Source organism: Muntiacus reevesi, chromosome 3 (assembly GCF_963930625.1).
Source record: "Muntiacus reevesi chromosome 3, mMunRee1.1, whole genome shotgun sequence".
Lineage (NCBI taxonomy): Eukaryota > Metazoa > Chordata > Mammalia > Artiodactyla > Cervidae > Muntiacus > Muntiacus reevesi.
This window is the reverse complement of record NC_089251.1, coordinates 116,769,293-116,792,719: the sequence shown is the minus strand read 5'-3', so window position 1 is coordinate 116,792,719 and position 23,427 is coordinate 116,769,293. Positions and strand designations below refer to the sequence as shown.

The 23,427-nt window shown below is 45.3% G+C and overlaps 1 protein-coding gene across 1 annotated transcript in view; it reads right to left on the bottom strand.

Moving 5' to 3' along the window:
- Positions 1–11,079: 11,079 nt before the first annotated feature.
- Positions 11,080–23,427, bottom strand: part of AZIN2 (antizyme inhibitor 2) — a 38,385-nt gene continuing 26,037 nt past the window's right edge. The window contains exons 8-9 of the mRNA XM_065927592.1: positions 14,706–14,920; positions 11,080–11,521 (exon numbers count right to left, since the gene is read on the bottom strand). Of these exons, the coding sequence (XP_065783664.1) occupies positions 11,383–11,521; positions 14,706–14,920 (354 nt within the window). The 3' untranslated portion in view covers positions 11,080–11,382. The remainder of the gene's footprint in view (positions 11,522–14,705; positions 14,921–23,427) is intronic.

The window sequence follows — 23,427 nt, the reverse complement described above, 5'->3', positions numbered from 1 at the left end:
GGTAGGGTTGAGGGTGAGAACCCTACAATAAGCATCTCACAGCGAGTTCTTCTTCTCTTAGGCACTGTGGATTGATCCAGAAGTAGACACACCTGATTTACACTGACCTAATCAGATTCTCTCTTCCCAGGAATTTCAATTGTGGAATGTGACACCCAGAAATGGAGCTGAGTTATATTCATGCCTGTGAACCTCTGCTGCTGAGGCTCCTGGAGCTCCCCTGCTCCTTTCAAAGACCCATTCATCAATAATCTTTTGATTCTGAAAGTCCTTGCAATCAATACCCCAAACTTTTAATTTTCATTTCTTTCAGAATCAGTTTGTTACTTTTAAAGAAAAAACTTTAGCTAAAATTAACAGTGAAGAGAGATGAAGCTGGTGGGGTATACAGTCAGCATGGTCCAGTGTAGGTATAATATGACCCACATATGTAATTTTGTATTTTCTAGCAGCCACATTTTAAAAATTGAAAAGAAGTTAGTGAAATTAATATTAACAATGTGTTTCATTTCACCCAATATAGATAAATATTATTTACCATTTCAGTATCTAGTCAATATTTTTAAATTGTTAATGAGATGTTTTACATTCTTCTCTGTGAACCATGTCTTTGAAATATGGGGTGTATTTTACACATATAGCATATCTCAAATAAGACTGGCCACAGTTTGAGTGCTCCATAACCACAGGAGGCTGGCCGCCTGCATAATGGATAGCACAGATTAAGATATTCAAGGTGATGAAGGACCTGCTAAGAAGTCCCGGCCTAATTCTGAAAGCAGTGGGCATCCCCTGAAGAGATTCAAATCTAGAAGTAACATGATAAAATATATATGTAACTTTAGGAAGATCACTCTGATTTCCACTTATAGAATGGACAGGAAAGGAACTGAAGCTCAAGTTAGGGAAATCAGGAGGAGCTGAAGAGAGAGTGAGAGGTAAAGATGTTGATGATAGACTTTGGTGGCAGCAGCTGAAATATTAAGATGCAGTTCACCTCAAGGGAGGCTAAGGAGGCAGAAGTGATGCACCTCATCTTTACTGCTAACCCTACACATGACATCTATTTCCCACCTGCACACTTTGTGTATCTCCTTCCCATCACTCCATCCCACATATCTTCCCCTATTCTCTCCAGCAACCAAAGAGGCAAATCTATGATCTTTAAGGCATAGTCCCCAGTAGTTATGACTGCAAAGTGGTCCACAACAGGAGATCAATCAACAGATGTGTCTTTCCTCCCTCAACAAAATCTCCTCTGAATGCTCTTGCCCATACCTAACCACTGATCCTGACATTTGAAAGACAGGAATATTGGCCCAATCTAAGATAAACTGGAGGTCCTGTCCTAGGAAGTTTCCAGAAACTCTAAGAAGAGCTTTCTGCTGCATGGGTGAAGGAGGAAAGTTATATTTAACCAGGGTTGTGGTTTTGCTTAGAGAGTATGCATACAACAAATAAAAGAGGCAAGGAAGTAGTGGGTGAATGCAAGGGAATGATGATAAAAATAACCATGGAATTTAAGCTGGCATGGGAATCTTTAAGAGATATTCATAAAAATTCCAGTTCTCCAACCCTACCCCTTGCTTCTGTACTTTGGGAAGAAATGCACTTTTCTGTCCATTTGAGGCAGGTATGACCATGTGACGAGTTCTGGCCAATTAGATTACAGATTCTGCTGCTGCTGCTAAGTCGCTTCAGTCGTGTCCGACTCTGCGACCCCATAGACGGCAGCCTGCCAGGCTGCCCCGTCCCTGGGATTCTCCAGGCAAGAACACTGGAGTGGGTTTCCATTTCCTTCTCCAGATGGAGCATTTAATTGCCAACAAGACCCTCCAGAGTTCTCTTTTCCTGGTCACTTAGTGACCAACGTTATTTGAAATGGTGGCTTCTCCATCAGCCTGGGTTTCTGACTATGAAAAGCAGAGCCCTCTGTTGACCCACAATGTTCAAGTTGTGTGAGCAGGAAATAAATCTTTCTTCATTGTATTAAAGCTTAAAATGTAAGTCTTAAATATAAACCTGAAACATTGGGATTGTTTGTTACTGCAGCACCACATAGCCGAGCCTGACTGATGTAACCACAAGAGAGGACATTAACAGGGAGGGAGAAAATGCAAAATACAAGATTAATAGATTTCAGTTCCTGGCACTGATGGAGTCAGAATAGGAGAGAGGAGAATAACTGGAAAGACATGAGGTATTGTTTAGAGTGTTAAATTCATGGCAAGGTCTAGCACAAGATCTCTGAAGCAAGAAACTGAGAGAACAATGTCAGAAGGATCATCCCTGTGTATATTGAAATTGTCAAAGATTAAGACAGAAATAATGTCGAAGAGAGTTAAGAGGCAGAAGCCAAAATTCTTATTGTTTGTCTTCCTGCAAGGAAGGTATGACTGTCATGAAGGCAAAGACTTTTGTGCTCATATTTATGTCCCCAGTGCCTGGGACAATGCCTGCCACAGAGAAGACACTTAACATATACTAGCTGAATGAATGAGCAGGAGAAGGGGAGAATAGTACACCATACATTTTGACAAATAAATCTAATTCAGGCAAGAGAGCTCTTTCCAGTTCTTAATCCTTTGATTCTGTTTTTTTCCACAATTCCTTTCCCTCAGACCACAGTGGCTGTTCTCTTTGTCCAAGAGTCTGCTTGTTGATCTATCTTCTTGTTGCCAGAAATCTCAAGGAGCTACTTTTTAAACTTTTCCCCAGAGGCTTGCATGCTGGCAACTCTAGCTAATACCATCCCCCATGTTACAAAACACCAGTGTTATTTTCTCCTCCACCTTCTCCCTCATTCCCACATCCAACTTCATTGCCAAATATCTTTTGTTTATTTGAGACCTATCTCAAATCCACCCACCCCTACAGCCAATGTTCCAATCCAGATTCTCATTATCTCTTCCCTGGCCTAGAACAAGTGTCCCCTCCTAATCAGTCTGCTTTCTCTTTACTTCCAATCCCTGTCTATTATCTAGTTATCTACTCCTTCATTAAAATTACCTTAAATATTTGTTAAAACTTAAAGCCACAAATATTTATTATCTCGAAGTTTCTGTGGGTCAGGAATCTGGGCATGGCTTAGGGGGTGCCTCTGGCTCAGGGTCTCTCACATAACTGCCAGCAAGTGTTGACCAGGGCTACAGTCATGCCAATGCTGACCTGGAGGAGGACCCACCTTCAAGCCCACTCATGGCTATTATAAGCCCTCAAGTCTTTGTTTTTGGACAGAGACATCCATTCCTGGACACCTAAACCTCTCCATAGGACAGGACAACTCGGAACATGGAAGATGTCTTCCTCAAGAGCAAGTGAGCAAAAGAGGGTGCCAAAAACAGAAGCTACAAGTTTTTTTATATATAATTTAATCTCAGAAGTGGTAAACTATCACTTCTAACATAGTCTATTCATTAGAATGGAATCAACAAGCCCAGTCCATACTCAAGGAGAGAGAATCATATCAGGGTGTGAATACTGAGGTTTGAGATCATTGGGGACATCTTGGAGACTGCATACCACAACCTCTTCACTGCCTCTAGTGAGCCACCTAAAGTGCAAAGCTGATTTCTTCTCTCCCTTTCTCAGCAACTTCTATTAACTTGCCAACACTACCGCACTGCCCTTCATAATATGCCTCAATCGCTATTTCATTCTCATCTTCTATCCTGTGCTCCAGTTCCTAAGAAAGTGCACCGAATTATTGCACCACTATCCCTTTCCACACCATTTCCCTGGTTTGGAAAACTTCCCTCAGCCTTCTCAGGCTTTTCTACCTGGTCAACTCCTACTTTTCCATCAAGGTTTCTGCTTCTTTCCACTGCTTCTGCCAGGTCCACCCTAACTCTAGCAGGCAGTTTCATCTATCACTAATCAGATCACGCTTACAACCCTCTGTTTTCCACTAACACACAACTTACCACACCAAGTTATAATTATTTCCATTTGGATCTCTCACAGGATCTCAGATTCAACACATTCAGAAGTTCATTTCTGCTGACTTTTATATCAGTGAGATTTAGCAGGAGTGGATCTTGCAGCCTCGCCATCTTCAATGGAGATGTATGACAGTGAAAAGTGTTAGTTGCTCAGTCGTGTCCGACTCTTTGCCACCCCATGGTCTGTCCATGGATTTCTCCAGACAAGAATACTGGAGTGGGTTGCCATTCCTGTCTCCAAGGAATCTTCCCGACTTGGGGATCAAACCCGGGTCTCCTGCATTGTGGGTAGATTCTTTGCCATCTGAACTACCAGGGAAGCCCATTTTCAATAGAGGTGTATAGAACAAATTATAGAACCTCACCATCTTGACTGGTGTTATTTAAATGCCCAGAGAGCAGTCATTTGGTATAGGGTCTTACTAAATAAATACCTATCGTTCTCTAAAGACAATTATGGTCCCCATAGGATTTCACAGGAAGAGGGCTGGGTGAGTATGACTGAGAAGTTTCTCCAGAGTGGGCAGAGTTGCTTCCCTACCTACCTCCACTAGTAATTAACACTATCTATTCTAGACAAGTTACTTCATTTCAAAGTCTCCGTATCCTATTTTATAAATGGAGGTCACCTAAGTGGTTCCTATGGTGACCACGGATCAGCTGCTGCTCTGAGTATTTTAAACATGCTAACTTATTTAATCCTCAGAATTAGGGTATGAGATAGGTGTATTATTTCATTTTACAGATGCACAGGAGTCCAGGATTCCAACACAGGCACTGAGGAATGGGAGTTCCTGTTATAATGTCCACTTCACAGACTTGTGCGGGTTAAATGAAAAAGATGAGAGTGAAGGGGTAGGGCAGAGCATGGCAGTGAGTATTGTTTTGAAACGTAAAACACATTGGCCTGCAAGTCAGGAATTCATTCAAAGCCCGTGATTTCCTGTGTGAATTCATCAGGCGTCTCCTCTAGGGGGAGAAATGGATGAATGGGGAGGACACTGAGGACAAGCCTCCCAAGATCGATAAAGCTCTCACGTCCCGTTACTCATGGATACTCCTATTTTGCAAGGCCAAGTGAAAGTAGCTGGTGGGCAGAAGCCCACTTCCGGTGTTACTGCAGGCCTTTCTAGCCGAGCAGGGGCCCGCTCGCACCCTTGCCTGCCTCCTGTGTCCCGGGAGGACCCCTTGCCGGTGGGGGCCCTCCCTCGGCAAAGGTTCGATTTTCCATTCGTGGAGGCTGCGAGCTCTGTCTTTTCCTTCAGCCAATGGACTCGGCTGTCTTCTCGCTGTTTGGTAAAGTCCTCCTCCACTCCGGCAGGGGGCGCCAGAGCGCAGGGGCTCGAAACCTGGGAGGCTCTCTGACACGAGTGACGTCACGACGCCGGAAATCCGCGTCCGCGGGGACTTGTGATGGAACGGGTAGGTCCCGTGGCTGGGAGCCGAGCGAGCAAGGCTAGTTTAGGCGGTGTTTAAAGGCATCGTTTCCGCTCCGGATAGACTCCCGAGACTCAGATGAGAAAAGTGAACTTCTAGAGGCAGGGATTTGTTCATATTCCGGCGAGAACCTCTCCCAGAACCAGCGCGCTTCCCACGCGACTCCTCGGAGCGGAGGGACGTCCTCGAGGTGGTTTGCTCCACCTGAGAAGTCCCCTGAGGCAAGTGCCTCTGGAATACACCCATTGCTCAGATGGGGAAAACGCACCCAGAGAGAGACAGTGACTTGCAGGATCGGGTTGCCGGATTGAGCAGCTAAAATGCAGGACGCCCAGTTAAAGGTGAAATTCAGATAAACAGCAGTGTTAGTACATGGGTCCTACGTTTACTGAAAAAGTAGCCGTCGTTTTTCTGAATTCACCTTTAACTGGGCGTCTTATATTTTACATGGTAATCCTACCCCAAGGTCACCCAGTCGAGTAGAAGAGCAGAAAGAGCTATTGAGATATCTTGTATCCCTCCCCACCTAAGATTCACTGGTATGTGGACCCGCGCTCCTCCTGGGTAGTCATCCTGGAAGCCTGCAGGGCCACTACTCTTTTCCAGTTAGTGGTCTGCCCTTAGCGGGATCTAGGCTGCTGTTCAGGAGCTGAGGAGAAGGGCCTGGATATTCCTGCCTCGAGGTTCAGGGATAAATCCCCGCCACCCCATCCTCTAAGATTAGTTTATTCAAAAGACACTAAGCACTAACTTGGTGTCCAGCACAGACTCAGGCTCCAGATGACATTGGCAAGTAGGAAAAACATTCCCTCTCTTTGTGGAATTAACAGGTTTGCAGGAAGACAAGAAAAATCACAATGCACTGTGATCAACAGTTCTTTTATATGGGTGAATACAGAGCAGTGAAAGTGCAGAGATGCAATTCACAGGTATAGAGTAAAAGAAAATGGATATATCCAAGCTGAGACTTGAAAGATTTGTTCAACTTATATGTTGGACATTGGTGTATAGGGTAGTGTTTTAGGTGCTAGAAAAATGGCAACAAAAATAAACATATCTCTGCCCTTAATAGCTTCAGTTCAGTCGCTCAGTCGCGCCAGTTCACTCGCTCAGTTGCGTCCAATTCTTTGTGACCTCATGGACTGCAGCACGCCAGGCTTCTCTGTCCACCAACTCCCGGAGCTTGCTCAAAATCATGTCCATCGAGTAGGTGATGCCATCCAACCATCTCATCCTCTATCATCACCTTATCCTCCTGTCTTCAATCCTTCCCAGCATCAGGGTCTTTTCCAGTGAGTTGGTTCTTTGCATCAGGTGGCCAAAGTATTGACACTTCAGCTTCAGCATCAGTCCTTCCAATGAATATTCGGGACTGATTTCCTTTAGGATGGACTGGTTGGATCTCCATGCTGTCCAAGGGACTCTCAAGAGTCTTCTTCAACACCACAGTTCAAAAACATCAATTCTTCAGTGCTCAGCTTTCTTTATAGTCCAACTCTCACATCCATTCATGACTACTGGAAAAACCATAGCCTTGACTAGGCAGACCTTTGTTAGCACAGTAATGTCTCTGCTTTTTAATATGCTGTCTCAGTTCAGTTCAGTTGCTCAGTCGTGTCTGACCCTTTGAGACCCCATGAATCACAGCACGCCAGGCCTCCCTGTCCATCACAAACTCCCAGAGTTTACTCAAACTCATGCCCATCGAGTCGGTGATGCCATCCAGCCATCTCATCCTCTGTCGTCCCCTTCTCCTGCCCCCAATCCCTCCCAGCAGCAGGGTCTTTTCCAATGAGTCAACTCTTCGCATGAGGTGGCCAAAGTATTGGAGTTTCAGCTTCAGCGTCAGTCCTTCCAATGAACACCCAGGACTGATCTCCTTCAGGATGGACTGGTTGGATCTCCTTGCAGTCCAAGGGACTCTCAAGAGTCTTCTCCAACACCAAGTTCAAAAGCATCAATTTTTTGGCACTCAACTTTCTTCACAGTCCAACTCTCACATCCATACATGACCACTGGAAAAACCATAGCCTTGACCAGACGGACCTTTGTTGGCAAAGTAATGTCTCTGCTTTTTAATATGTTATTTAGGTTGGTCATAACTTTCCTTCCAAGGAGTAAGTGTCTTTTAATTTCATGGCTGCAGTCACTATCTGCAGTGATTTTGGAGTCCAAAAAGTAAAGTCTGACACTGTTTCCACTGTCCCCCCATCTATTTCCCATGAAGTGATGGGACCAGATACCATGATCTTAGTTTTCTGAATGTTGAGCTTTAAGCCAACTTTTTCACTCTCCTCTTTCACTTTCATCAAGAGACTTTTTAGTTCCTCTTCACTTTCTGCCATAATTGTGGTGTCATCTGCATATTTGAGGTTATTGATATTTCTCCCAGCAATCTTGATTGCAGCTTGTGCTTCTTCCAGACCAGCATTTCTCATGATGTACTCTGCATATAAGTTAAATAAGCAGGGTGACAATATACAGCCTTGATGTACTCCTTTTCCTATTTGGAACCAGTCTGTTGTTCCATGTCCAGTTCTAACTGTTGTTTCCTGACCTGCATACAGGTTTCTCAAGAGGCAGGTCAAGTGGTCTGGTATTCCCATCTCCTTCAGAATTTTCCACAGTTTATTGTGATCCATGCAGTCAAAGGAATATGCTGTCTAGGTTGGTCATAACTTTTCCTCCAAGGAGCAAGCGTCTTTTAATTTCATGACTGCAGTTACTATCTGCAGTGATTTTGGAGCCCCCCCAAAATAAAGTCTGTTACTGTTTCCATTGTTTCCCCCATCTATTTGCTATGAAGTGATGGGACCAGATGCCATGATCTTAGTTTTCTGAATGTTGAGCTTTAAGCCAACTTTTTCACTCTCCTCTTTCACTTTCATCAAGAGGTTCTTTAGTTCTTTGCTTTCTGCTCTAAGTGCGGTGTCATCTGCATATCTGAGGTTACTGATTATTTCTCCCTGCAATCTTGATTTTCCAGCTTGTGCTTCATCCAGCATTTCTTGTGGTGTACTTTGCATATAAGTTAAATAAGCAGGTTGACAATATACAGCCTTGACATACTCCTTTCCTGATTTGGAACCAGTCTGTTGTCCCATGTCCATTTCTAACTGTTGCTTCTTGACCTGCATACAGATTTCTCAGGAGGCAGGTCAGGTGATCTGGTATTCCCATCTCTTGAAGAATTTTCCACAGTTTGTTGTGATCCACACAGTCAAAGGCTTTGGCATAGTCAATAAAGCAGAAGTAGATGTTTTTCTGGCACTCTCTTGCTTTTTTTGATGATCCAACAGATGTTGGCAATTTGATCTCTGGCTCCTCTGCCTTTTTGAAATTTTAGAATTAAGAGCTTAATTCTAATTAAATGTATGTCAGATGATGAGCTATGGGGGGTGGGGGGAGGTGAGCCTATGGAGGGGATCATGGGATAGTAGGGTAGGAGTGGGAGTGTTACAGCTTTAACAATGGTCAGGAAGGCCTCACTGAGAAGGTGGCATCTGAGCAAAGATCTGAAGGTGTGAGGGAGAGGTATCATAGAGCTATTTGGGGTTATAAGGAAATGCACCTGGCATGTTAGAGGAAGACAGAGAAATAATGAACTGCTTCCAATAGGATAGCTTTCTCAGGGATTTTCAGCGGCAACTTTGACTATGCTTCTTGCCTTAAATGTTACCTTTAGAATCTACTTTCTGTAAAATGTGACACACACACCCCCCACATAATTAGATGGGAGGGGCACTTTGAATAGGGTGTACAGAAAGGTCTTCCTGATGAGCTGTTTAAGATGGGAATGAGTCAGCCCTGGAGAGCTGGAAGAAATGCAGTTTAGGCAGAGGGAACAGCAAGGGCAAAGGCCTGGAAGCAGAAAAGAATTCCGATAAACGTGAGGAACTGAAAAGAGGCCAAACGGGCCAGTGCTTGGTGAGAAAAGAGCAGCAGGAGATGAGGTTGGAAAGTGGTAGGAAATCTCAGGCAATTTAACTTCTATTGGGGCATCACAGTGGGAAGCCACTGGAGAGTTTTCAGCAGCGAATTGACAAGATTGGATTCATATTTCAAAAAGATCCCTCTGACTGTTAGAAGCCTACATCGAATAATTTTGCAGGTTACGTTTACACAGGCTTAGCTACTCATCAGCTAGATGCCAGGAAGAGGGTTTAAAATGGAACAAAGGGTTGACTGGAAACTCCCATCCTGCTGCCTTCCCTATGGTCCCTTTGATGAGCTGGCTTGGGCAGGTGGGTTTCCTAAAGGGGGGGGGGGGTGTGGAGGGGGTGGGTGACACCCAGAGAGTCACTATCTTCCTCCTGAGCAGGGGTGGACAGAGGTGACAACTCGTGTCTTTTGCACCCCCTGGCTGGACCTGCCTTAAACAGGCTGGGGGTGAAGAAGTGGATGCTCCCACCAGGTCTCCCTCTGCCCCTTTTGAATAAGCTTCCATTTATCCTCTCAAAGGTCTTACCATGCTTCTGCTCCAGAGGCATATAGGGCTCCCTACTGCCTGCAGAATTAAGTTCAGACTCCTTGCTTTGTTGTTCAGATTTGTAGGACTGAGCCCTTAACCTGTGGGATCTGATTCTATCTCTACTGTAAGTAGGTAGTGTCAGAATTGAGTGGAGTTGTAGGACACCCTGCTGTTGTCAGAGAATTGTTTGGTGGTGTAGGGGGAAAAACGCACACATTGTACCAGGCCTACCCAGGAAGAAGCTCAAGTGAGGATGTAAAAACAACTGCAACTCAGAGTATCTAGACCAGGCAAATCCACAGAGGTGGAAAATAGATAAGTGGGTACCAGGGGCTGGGGGAAAGGGAGAATGGGGAGTGAGTGTGAATACGCAGTTTCTTTTTGAGGTAATGGACATGTTCTAGAATTAGATAGTAGTGATGGTTGCACAAACTCTGTGAATATACTAAAAACCACTGAATTCTAAACTTTGAAAGAGTGAGTTTTAGGGAATATAAATTATATCTTTTTTAATTGCAAAAGAAAAATCTCTAGGATCACCCATTAACAGCTGGGGGAACTCTAAAATCTGAACTCCTTTGCTAAGCAGCTCACACACCCCACGTGCATAGCTTTATGACCCTAACAATGTGAAGTCCTGATGAGAGCTGCCAAGCTGAGGAGACGCGGGCCGCGGGGCCCTTGACACCGGATGTGGCAGTAGTCTATAGCCAACCACATGCTAACAGTCACTGCCTGAATAAGCAAAACCAGCCATGTATTTGTATTGCTCTGATTGCCTTGCTGACCTGCAAGGAGAGGATGGGTAGGGGATCTCCTTAGAACCTCCCAAGTACCCAACTCTTCGCTCTTCATCTTTGGTAGGAACTCAGAAAAGCTGTGTCAAATATTCGATTGCCCCCACTTAAGCTGGGTATTGGGGACACCCAGAGACACCTCCTCAGCCATGAGCTGCAGCTCCAGTGCTACAGGGAGGCAACCCTGACCCCCACCCCAACCCCTGACCGCTCTGCCTTCCTCATGATACCAGCGTGGAACTTGGGGAGACAAGAGAGGTGAATCAGAGAAGCTGGGCGCCAGCAGGGGAGGCCCACACAGCAGCATGAGGTTATCAGTGTAGGATGGGGAAGTCTCAGCCCTGGCCTAACCCAGGCTGCTTTGTGAACTGAACTGCTGATTGCACTGGAGTATTAAAAAACCTAAATATTTTATTTGCTTCATATTTACAAAGGTGAGAAGGAGACCAAGGGAGACCCCCAAGAACACCCCCACACCTGGCTGACCAGGCCCCTTGCGCTGCAGAGGAGGCAGACACAGCTGGAAGGGACAGGATTTATGTTGCATACTTGAACTACAGCGAGTGTAAGACTGGTCCTATTTACAGGGCAGAAACACTACAGGTGGAGCGTGAGGGGTGGCAGAGCGAGCACCAGAGTCCTGGCCAGAGGGTGCCTCTGCTTGCCACTTTCCCCACCTCTCCCAGAGGCATCTCTGGGGCCCCGCTGGGGTTCTCTGGGGGGGAACGGGGCCCGCTCACATGATGCTCGCCGGGGTGAAGACGGGGCCCATGCACAAGGTGTCCGTGATCTCCCAGCCACAGGACAGAGGCTTGCACATGCCCTCGGCGTCCTCGTCCTGTTCTGCAGGCAGCAGCTGCCCTTGCAGAGCTTCCCTGCAAGGGAGAGGGGGGTCTCTTGAGGTAACTGGCATGGGGCCAATAGGCCAAGAACTACCCATGGCTCCTGCACTGGGTCCCCCTCTTCCCCCACTGCTGTCTTCTCCCCAGAGCCTAACCCACAAGGGAAAGGAACCCACATTCACTGATGTGCCCATTATTGTGCCAGGCACTTCACTTACAGTCTAACTGTATCCTCCCAAAACCCTGTAAGGATGACTTTATCATCCCCATTTTACTCCAAGCAAACCAACTTAGAAGTTACCTGCCCAAGGTCACATCCCCAGAAGGAGGCAGAACTAGGATTCAACCCAACACTCACTTCAAAGTCCACATTCTTCATACCTCAGGCTTAGTACTTAAAAAATAAAAATCTGTCCTTCCCTCAAAAATCCTACAAACCATTTCTCCTACATCCTCACATTAATAAACAGCTCCTGTTCTGACCACAAGTTGGGGATCTTGTTCCCACACCCAGCTGAGCCCCATTCCTGAGCATCCCCAAAGGCACCCACTTCTCTCCATTCCCACTGACACCACCATCTCTAGCCAGGAAAGCACAGTCTTTCAGACAAGTCCGATCCAGGTTCATCTTTCCAAAAAGCAAATCCCTTCTGAGTTGCCAGCAGCTCCCCTCCACTCTCAGACCACACAAGATCTGGCCCCTGCCAGCCTCTCCCACCACGCACAACGGTGCAGCCGTCTTTGGGCTCGCATCCCATCCCAGGCACATCCTATGCACATCCAGTCTCTGCCTGCATCATCAGCCCTCAGTTGAGTCCCACAGCGCAGTGTACTCCTTGATAACAATGAGCGTTCAATATCTGCTTCCCTGACAACCCTCCAGCTACAGCGGGGCAGGGGGTGTACCTGAGTTACTCATTGGCTAGTGCCCCTGAGAGCAAGTAAACGCACACTTGGTGGGGAGGGGTGGACGCTGGATGGGGGACAGGGAAAGAGCACTGGGTTCAGTATCAAGAGGCCGGGGTTGGGGCAGCATGACAGCCTGTTGCTTACTTCTGCCAGGTCTGCTTCCCAGGACCCTCCCTCTTCCATCTACATCTTCCCTCCCCTCCTTTCATACTTCCAGCCTATTCCAGTCCCCCACCTCCCCCTTTGCCGATGTGTACAGTTCAGCAGCAAATCAGTAGTCGGTCCAGTCAGGCCATTCCCTTCCAGGTGGGAGGTACTCTAGGCCAAGTGCCCTCTGTCTGAACCTCTGTTTCCTTATCTAAATGGGTTTTGAAAGATAAGTTTCTTAGAGATCTCACTGGCTCCCCCACTGCCTTCAAGATCAAGGCCAACCTGGGCCTCCAAGGTCCTTCTTGACCGAATCTTCCCTTCATGCCACTGCAGCTAGACAAAGCCACTTAAAACTCTGGATGAACTGGACTCTGAAGCCCCTGCCCCCTCAGCCCAGGCCACCCTCCTGTCAGCTTGCCTGGCCCTCCAGTGCCTGACCAATTCCTCCCTCACCCATTAGGCAGTGCCTCCTCCCCAGCTCACTGGCCCACCCTCCCTCCTTCGTGACCTCTGTACTCTTCCGGGGTGTGTGTGTGTGTGTGTGTGTGTGTGTGTGTGCATGAGTGTGTGTGTGTGTGTGCATGAGTGTGTGTGTGTGTGTGCATGAGTGTGTGTGCATGCGTGCAGGTGTGCATGAGTGTGTGTGTGTGTGTGCATGAGTGTGTGTGCATGCGTGCAGGTCCAACCCCTGGCTTACCATGTTCTCAGATGCTCTTTTACCCTCCAGGAGCCAGCACAGAGCCAGATTCTAAAGAAGGACATGCCCATGAGGCCCCTTTGATATGGGGAATTTTTTGACGTGGTCATTTCAATACATCAGAATTTTATGTTCCTAGTAATGTGTGCACCTGACTCCATGCAACTTCATCCAGCTGTGTTTGCTTACGATGGAGCCAGGATAAATAAGGAAGCCTGTTTTGATGATTGTTTTTTTACGTTTGGTGTTTTGTGGGGAGGTTTTTTTTTGGCCTTGTCAAAACACCCGTGATTTCAAAATGGCAGCACCAGCCTATCCCGTGCAGAGAGTAGGAGCGGCAGGTTTGCTGACTGGACGGACTACAGGTGACTCGGATCCCATGCCCAGCCAGGCCTGCCGTTTGGGACCATTGTTCCTGGGGCGGGGGGAGCTCAAGCCCCAGCATGTCCCTGGGGGCACAGGCTTCACTCGTCCTCCAGGACCCGGCATAAAAGCCCCTCCCAGTGGCTCCTGCTCTCTGCAGCCGTCTCCCCAGCCCCGTAAGGGGGGCTCTCCACCGCTGAGCAGCTGTGTGACCTCAAGCAAGTGACCTCTGCTTGTGTCAACACCGATTCCATAGTGTTTTGTGTTTGAGTAAAAGAAAATCATCATATGATGCCTACTGTAGAGCCTGACAGAAAGGCCCAGGACTTTCTTTCAGTCTTGTCTCACTGGATCCCAGTGCTGGTCTGGCGCGGGCATGCTCAGTGAGTAGCCACCCGACTGGTCAGCTCTTTCTACACCTGCCCTTGTATTCCCTTCATCCACCCAGTAGCTAGAGTGATCTTTCTAAAATCCAGATCGGACTCTGTCACCCCCAGGCTTCCAATCAGGCCCCGCTGGCTGCTTCTGGAAGCTCTTAGCTAGCCTTCATGGCCCTTCCCATGTCCAACCCTGCTCCCTCTCCAGCCCCGACCAACCTCATGTTTCTTGAAGCCATGTTCGCCCCCAATTCCTTCTAAAATCCAAATCGGACCATGTCTCCCCCCCCCCATGGAAGGTCCTTCTTCCATGGGGGACCTTGGAACAGAACCCCCTTCCTGCCCTTCCAGCCACTTAACTCCCACCAGGCTTTGAGTTCATCCTTCTTTCCTCAGGAAGGTCGATCTGGGCCTCAGGGAGGTGAGGGTGGGGATCTAAGCTTCCAAATCCCGGGCCCTCCCCGCAGCACTGTATTCTCAGGCTCACCTGTCTGCCTCTGTGTCCTGCCAGGGCTCTGAGCTCCCCAAGGGAAACTCGGCCTCATTAAAGGTCACAGCCAGGTGCCTAGCGCAGGCCTCACTTGAAATCAGTAGCCAAGGATTACTTGTCCCATTGGATTACACAGGGGCAGGGCCCCAAACCTGGGGCTCCCCGTGTGGCTTCTGTCCAGCCTGCCCCCTTCTCCAATCCCCACTCCATTTCCCAGCAGGGCCCCCTTACCAGGCCACCCGGGACATGGCATAGGTGATGCGGCAGGTCTGGGCACCCCTGAGGAGGGAACCCATGCCCACGGTGTAGGCGCCCATGTTCTCAAAGACCAGCCAGTCCCCTACGTGTAGTTGCGGCAGCCACAGGCCCTCAGCTACGCAGTCACAGCCATTGGCCGCCGGGCCCCACAGGCTGCTGCAGTACAGGGGCTGGTCCATGGATGGTTTCTGCAGGAGAGAGGGACAGTCAGCTTTCCCGGGCAAACGTGCACAGTCTGAGCGCTCCCTCCCTCCAAAGCCTGCACGGCTCCCAGAGCACATAGGATCAAGACCAGCTGGACCTCCCAGCCTGCATTTAGGGCCCTCCCACTTCTCTGCATTCATTGCCTCCTACACTCAGAAGCCACAGTGCCTGGTCTTAAATGCAGGCTCCAACACTTGCTAGCTGTGTGACCTTGGGCAAGATATCCATCAGTTTGCTTATTTGTAAAATGGGAATAATAGCAGTTACCTACCTGCCAGGGTCAGTGAAAGGATACATGAGTATAGGAAAAGTATACCAGACGTGTGTAGACCACACGGTGAGGGCCCAGTAGGTTAGCACCATCTTTATTAATTGTTGGTGTTGCCGTCAGCTTCTGGCTTCAGTCTTCACTGGAGTATCTGTCACTTTGCAGACCCTGGGTGTTTCCCCACCTCTGCAGCCCTTTCCCCTCCCTCAAATCGAGACTGTCCTCTGGGCCCAGCCCTGCGGCTCCTGTGCAGGCCGTCACGATCCCCTCCTTCCAGGCCTGGGCCAGTAACAGGAGCCATCACAGGGTGACCTGGCAGAGGTCACAGAGGACCTCACAGATTCAACAGAATTGCTCCCATTTCAGAGAAACTGAGGTTCTAAGAGGTTAAGTGACTTACCCAAAGACACAACTAACAATGACATGACATTTTTACTTTTTTCTTAAGTGACTTCCAAATCCAGAAAAATCTGTAGCACAGACCATCTGAGGACAACCAAGATATCAGGGCCATTTGTCACAGTGTAGGGATGCTGCAGGTTGTGACTGGAGTTGTGGAGTTGTGACTCCCTGGGTAAACCCTGCTTCTGTCCCCTCCCTCCCTTCACCCCTGGCTCCCCAAGCCATCCCCATGCTATTCCCTGAGGTCCTAAACCTACCAACTCCTAATTTTCCTTTAGATCTCAGCTTCCTCCTGGAAGCCTTTACTAAGGCTCTGCAAGCTTTGCCTTCATAGCATTTCCTATCATTTATAATTAGATATTTAAGAAGTATATCTCTTCAGGCCTGTCTTCCCATCAGACCATAAATTCAGTTGAGTCCAGAGATCACAACAGTCTTGTTTACCCCCATCTCCTCCAAGCCTAGCAGTTTGGCTTACAGTAGGTGCTTTTGTGAAGACACCTTAAGTGAGTGAATGAATAAATAAATGAATAGGGAATACATGAGTGATGGGAAAGAGCAAAAAAGAAAAAGAAGGTACAAACAGAAGCTATCCAAGAGCCTAGGAGGAGGCAAGCAGAGGAGACCAATGGAAGGCGGAGGAAAGGTGTTTCCGTACCTCAGCTGGGAGCAGGAACAGCCACATGTGCCATGAGCAGAAATAATACTTGTGTGTGACAAGAAGTTACTGCATAAGCCATTGGTTTCATTAATAAAGCTACGCACATGTTACTAAACTCAAACGTGAGAACTATCCTATATTCATTCATTCATTCAACAGATACTTATTAAGCACCTACTATGTGCCAGGCTCTGATCTAAGAGCCTGGGATGCAACAGTGAACACACAAAAAAAGTTCCTGTGCTCAGGAACCTCACATGCTAGAAAAAGGAGTCAAATCAATACATCCTTGTTCATACAACTTAGCACTCTTGTTCACAAGCTTCTTATTAATGAGTAAAATTCATCTCAGTTGCTCTGAATTATTTCCCTTAGTTCCGATTGTTAAAAAACAATAAACTGACTTTTAAAGACATGTGAGGGGAAATGCTACATAAATGTATCCATGAGGATCCTTAAGAAATCCTTAAGAAAATAGGTTTCAAAGCTTCTTCCACAATAAAATGAAAAAAAAAAAAAAAAAGGCATCCTTGAGTTATAATCAGATTTCTCTCTCTTATTAGTGGTATAAATTTAAAATGGGTAGAAAGGAAAGATTTTAAAATTTCATAGGAAATAAGGCAATTACCATTTACAACCTTTTTTTCAAAAAAGGAAACAAAAAAGGAATCAGCAAAATAAATGTTCGAAAAGCATGTGGGGCAGGCTTTTAACTCTCAGTTCTGCTTTTGAGTCGGAAAACTGAGCGGAAATGGACAAGCACCTGTAAAAATACAAGAAACCCAATCAGCTACTAGGGTCCCCCTCTGAGAGAGCAGGCAGAGGGTCCTACTTTAAAAGCACACTCACCACTACTTCACACTTCATCTGGGAGGCAGTTGCAATTCCCAGTTTACAGATGAGAAAACTCAGAAGAAGGGACCTGCTCCGGGTTCTGGAGGGAGGGAGTGGCACAGCCCTGGGGGTCCCAGACAAGGGCCCTCCTAGCTGCACCTGGATGACAGCTTTCCTCAAAAAGGCCCGATATGAGAGCAGATCCACAGAAGAAACACACGAAACATTTAAAATGGCACATGGCTCTGATGGAATCCCTAAATAATTCCCCAACTTTTAAAGCATGCATAAGGTAGCTCCTCTACTGCATAAAGTGTACAATAATATTTTAAAAGAAAACAAAAAACAGGATGAACAAGGGCAGCACACAAAAAGGAAAAAGAAGAAACATAACAAAAGCCTATGATCAAAATCTCACTTGTGAACATACAGACAAAAATCCAAAATGAAACCCTAGCTAATCAAATCCATACTTTTATTCAAAAAATCACTTTCAATGGTCAGATGATTTAAGTGGAAGGCAGGGACAATGAACAAGGTGATCACTGGCTTCATCGTAACATGGAAAATATAGATCTACAATTCAAATTTAAGTTTCCCAATATATATCAACATGGCATTCAATAGCCTATAGCACCCCTTCTTGATTGAAACTACAGACAAAATTAAACTCCACAATAAAGAGAAACTATTTAAAATAAGGAGCCAACTCTAACTTAATGGAGATATACTAAAATGGCTTCATTTCAGAACTAGAAGCAACCTTAGTTATTAAAATTAAGCCCCCTCGTTTTCCAGATGAAGAAACTATAGAAACAGGGCCTAGAGTGGTTAAGTAACTTGCCTAATGTTACTCAGCTACTAGATGGCAGAGCCAAGAACAAGACCCATGTCTTCTGACTCCAAGTCTGAACCTTTCTGTCATTTCTATTTTACATAGCATGAGAAATGCTGACAATAGCTATTATCTGGAAGAAAAAGAAACAAAAAGGTATACTATAGAAAAATAAAGAAATAAAATATTATACTGCAGACAAAGCTTGCCCACCTAGAAAATTCAGAGGGGAGAGGAGTAGTTACTAGAGATTAGTGAGTTTTTACATGTAAGCCGATGTCTCAGCTTAAACACACGGGGGACCATCTCCACTCACACAGTAATGAAAGCATTAAGTTACTAAACTCAGGGATGTACTTGGGCCACAATAATACTTAACCCATGAAAATAATAAAACCTTGAAAGGAGAGATAAAATACAAGGACTCTACCTTCTCCTAGCTGGAAAAACTTAGTAAAGCAAAAAAGAGAATTTCCTCCAATTTAAGAAACAAATAAGCTACTACTAATTAAAAGCCGCAGAGATAGGGATCCAATTTCATTTTTTGCATACAGACAACCAGATGACCTAGCATCATCTATTAAGCAATTCCCAATGATGTGCTTTGCAAGCCTTGTCAAAGTCAAGTTTCCAGATATAGATGTGTGCTCTAAAATTTGCTGGTCTATGTTTTTATGCCACTCTCCAAACCAAACTGTTTTAATAAACTTCTACTATTTTAGTGGTTATTCCAGATATTTACTTTGTAATATGTATACCTAAGGTAGTCTAAAATCAGTCAACATCTTTACCTTCTGCTCAAGCAACTGAAGGGCTTCTCAGGTGGTGCTAGTGGTAAAGAACACACCTGCCAAGGTAGGAGACTTAAGAGATGTGGGTTCGATCCCTGGGTTAGGAAGATCCTTTGGAGAATGGCACGGCAACCCACTCCAGTATTCCTGCCTGAAGAACCCCATGGACAGAGGAGCCTGGCGGGCTACAGTCCCTAGCATCGCACAGAGTCGGACATAACTAAAGCGACTCAGCACACACACAAGAAATTCAAAACCTTAGAATACGAACTTGGTCACCCTACCTCCCAAATTACATTCAATTGCTATCCAGTGTAGGTTGATAGATCGAAGCTGCTGTTTCACTATCTTCTGCCTTCCATTGTTATGAGGGGAAAATAAGTTATAAGTCTAATTAATATTCTTCTACAGGTATTCTTTTATTTGTCTCATTTCTCTCACTAGTTTTATGATCTTCTTCTGTCTTTGGTATTCAGTTTCACTAATACGTTGTTGACGTATGGATTTATTTTTAGGCAATATACTTGGAATTTGATGGATTTCCTGAATCTGAGAATAAATGTTCCTCTCATTAACTCTCTGCCAGCTATTCATTTTTAATTTTATTTATTTTGCCTCAGTTCCAAATCTACCCTTCTTCGCCTTGCTTTGTATACTAGAGTGAGACATTTCTTCCCTACTAGCCAGCTTTATGTTGTTGATATTGCTAAGTCATGTCTGACTCTTTTGCAACCCCATGGACTGTAATTCACCAGGCCACTCTGTCCATGGAATTTCTCAGGCAAGAATACTGGAATGGGTTGCCATTTCCTTCTCCAGGGAATCTTCCTGACCCAGGGATCAAACCCACGTCTCCTGAATTGGCAGGCAGGTTCTTCATCACTGAGCAACCAGGGAAGCCCAGGTAGCTCTATGTTAGGCTTTGTCAAGATAAGTTACTGGAAAAACACTACAAGGGCAGATCAGGAAGAAGGGACTCTCCCCCTTTTAGCCTGCTGTTTTCTATGTAGCCACCTTTCGTTCAGGGTATGAGGGTGTGGTTGCGTTCACCTCGGTGGCCCTCAGTTCAACTTTGGCCTGCACAGTCCCACAAGCTTCTCTCCACTCCACAGCAGACTACTTCTGCAATTCATTTGTGGTGGCAACCCTCTGAAAGTTTCCTTGCCACTGGAAGGCTGCATATCATAGCCTTTCCTCAAAGGTTTCAATCTCAGACTTGCAGGGAGGAGCCCTCCTCTAAGACGCTTCATTTTTCACTCTCCCTTACCAGATGTAGTACCTGCTTTTATCCTTTTCAATAATTAGCCATCTTTAAAGTTAGCAATTCTTTATATTGAATTTTCCCTGTTCAAACTACCTGTCTTGTTTCTGTATCCTGATACAATCTTTCTGAAACTATGATTAGACATTATGCCCTCTCGCTCTATCCATCACTTTCTTTGCCTTTCTTCTTTTCTATTTGTCTCTTTTTGCTACATTTGCAAAGTTCCTTCAGCTCTGTTCCCATTCCTTCTTTATTTTCCCATATCTTCTCTCTTCAACTGTCTCTAATATCTTACTTTGTTGTTGTTGTTTAGTTGTTAAGCCATGTCTGGCTCTTTTGCATGGACTATAGCCCACCAGGCTCTTCTGTCCATGGAATGTCCCAGGCAAGAATACTGGAGTAGGTTGCATTTTCTTCTCCGGGGGATCTTCCTGACCCAGGGATCAAAGCCACATCTCTTGAATTGGCAGGTGGATTCTTTACCACTGAGCCACCTGGGAGGCCCCAATAGCTTGCTTACCCTGTGTATAATTTCAATGTTCATATATTTAATTTCTAGAAATTCTATTTAGTCCTTTTAAAAATCTGTTAGATCATGTTTTTATATATGCTTACTTTTTGGTAAGCAGAAGTAATTTTCAATTTATCTATTTTCAATTTCTTATTTCTTTAAACATGGTAAATATTTTTGTTTTATTTTTCAGTTCAGTTCAGTTGCTCAGCCATGTCCGACTCCTTGCAACCCCATGGACTGCAGCACGTCAGGCCTCCCTGTCCATCACCAACTCCCGGAGCTTACTCAAACTCATGCTCATCGAGTCAGTGATGCCATCCAACCATCTCATCCTCTGTCACCCCCTTCTTCTCCCATCTTCAATCTTTCCCAGCATCAGGGTCTTTTCCAATGAGTCAGTTCTTCTCATCAGGTGGCCAAAGTATCAGAGCTTCAGTTTCAGCATCAGTCCTTCCAATGAATATTCAGGAATGATTTTCTTTAGGATGGACTGGTTGGATCTCCATGCTGTCCAAGGGACTCTCAAGAGTCTTCTCCAACACCACAGTTCAAAAGCATCAATTCTTCAGTGCTCAGTTTTCTTTATAGTCCGACCCTCACATCCATACATGACTACTGGAAAAACCATAGCCTTGACTAGACGGACCTTTGTTGGCAAAGTAGTGTCTCTGCTTTCTAATATGCTGTCTAGGTTGGTCATAACTTTTCTTCCAAGGAGCAAGCATCTTTTAATTTCATGGCTGTGGTCACCATCTGCAGTGATTTTGGAGCTCCCCAAAATAAAGTCTGTCACTGTTCCCATTGTTTCCCCATCTATTTACCATGAATTGATGGGACCAGATGCCATGATCTTAGTTTTCTGAATGTTGAGCTTTAAGCCAACTTTTTCACTCTCCTATTTCACTTTCATCAAGAGGTTCTTCTTTGCTTTCTGCCATAAGGGTGGTGTCATCTGCATATCTGAGGTTATTGATATTTCTCCTGGTAATCTTGATTCCAGCTTGTGCTTCCTTCATCCCAGTATTTCTCATGATGTACTCTGCATATAAGTTAAATAAGCAGGGTGACAATATACAGCCTTGGCATACTCCATTCCCTAATTGGAACCAGTCTGTTATTCCATGTCCAGTTCTAACTATTGCTTCCTGACCTGCATACAGATTTCTCAGGAGGCAGGTCAGGTGATCCGGTATTCCCACCTCTTGAAGAATTTTCCACAGTTTGTTGTGATCCACACAGTCAAAGGCTTGACATAGTCAATAAAGCAGAAATAGATGTTTTTCTGGAACTCTCTTGCTTTTTCAATGATCCAACGGAAGCTGGCAATTTGATCTCCGGTTCCTCTGCCTTTTCTAAATCCAGCTTGAACATCTGGAAGTTCACGGTTCACGTATTGCTGAAGCCTGGCTTAGAGAATTTTGAGAATTACTTTACTAGCGTGTGAGATGAGTGCAATTGTGCGGCAGTTTGAGCATTCTTTGGGATTGCCTTTCTTAGGGATTGGAATGAAAACTGACCTTTTCCAGTCCTTGGCCACTGCTGAGTTTTCCAAATTTGCTGGCACATTGGGTGCAGCACATTCACAGCATCATCTTTTAGGATTTGAAATAGCTCAACTGGAGCTCCATCACCTCCACTAGCTTTGTTCGTAGTGATGCTTCCTAAGGCCCACTTGACTTCTCATTCCAGGATGTCTGGCTCTAGGTGAGTGATCACACCATCGTGATTATCTGGGTCGTGAAGATCTTTTTTGTACAGTTCTTCTGTGTATTCTTGCCACCTCTTCTTAATATCTTCTGCTTCTGTTAGGTCTCTACCATTTCTGTCCTTTATTGTTCCTGTCTTTGCATGAAATATTCCCTTGGTATCTCTAATTTCCTTGAAGAGATCTCTAGTCATTCCCATTCTATTGTTTTCCTCTATTTCTTTGCATTGATCACTGAGGACGGCTTTCTTACCTCTCCTTGCTATTCTTTGGAACTCTGCATTGAGATGGGTGTATCTTTCCTTTTCTCCTTTGCCCTTCCCTTATCTTCTTTTCACAGCTATTTGTAAGGCCTCCTCAAACAAACATTTTGCCTTTTTGCATTTCTTTCTCTTGGGGATGGTCTTGATCACTGCCTCCTGTACAATGTCACAAACCTACGTCCATAATTCTTCTGGAACTCTATCAGATCTAACCCCTTGAATCTATTTGTCACTTCCACTGTATAAATGTAAGGGATTTGATTTAGGCCATATCTGAATAGTCTAGTGGTTTTCCCTACTTTCTTCAATTTTTGCATCTGATAATTCCAGTACATGAAGTAATTACAGGTTTAAATCTGCTATTGGCTTATGCTGGCTCCCCCTCATGGTGACTTGTTTCTTTGTTTTTTGTGATTTTTTTATTGTGAGCTCATGTGCTTGAAACTTTATCTGTGAAAATCATTAAAAGCCTAACTTGAAGATTCCTCAAGAGAGTTTGTGTTTTCTTCTGCAAGATAAATTCTAGGCTTCAGGCTTCCAGATCACACAGTTAATATGAATTTGGGCAACAAACCCAAGAAAAGACTGGCTGTGCCTTCAAATTCTCAATTTTTTGCTCTCTTCCAACCACTAACAAGATCAAAATAGACACATTTTCTTTGTTCTCCTCTGTGGGGGCTTTTCCTAGTATTCTCTTATACTAATGATGATGTACATTTTTAGGGTTCCCAGCTTTATGTGAGGGATCTTATCAGATTCTCTATCTTGGCTAGTCCCTAGGAACACTCATAGCTATCAAAACTGAAGATGAGTGCTAAAAGGATTCCACATACAGCCCCAGAGAGAAGGCCAATTTCAGAGTTAGGTTTTCTCTCTGGATTAATTCACTTAACATTTTTGAACAGTCACTATTGTACATGCTTGGGACACACTAGTGAACAAAATAGACAAAGA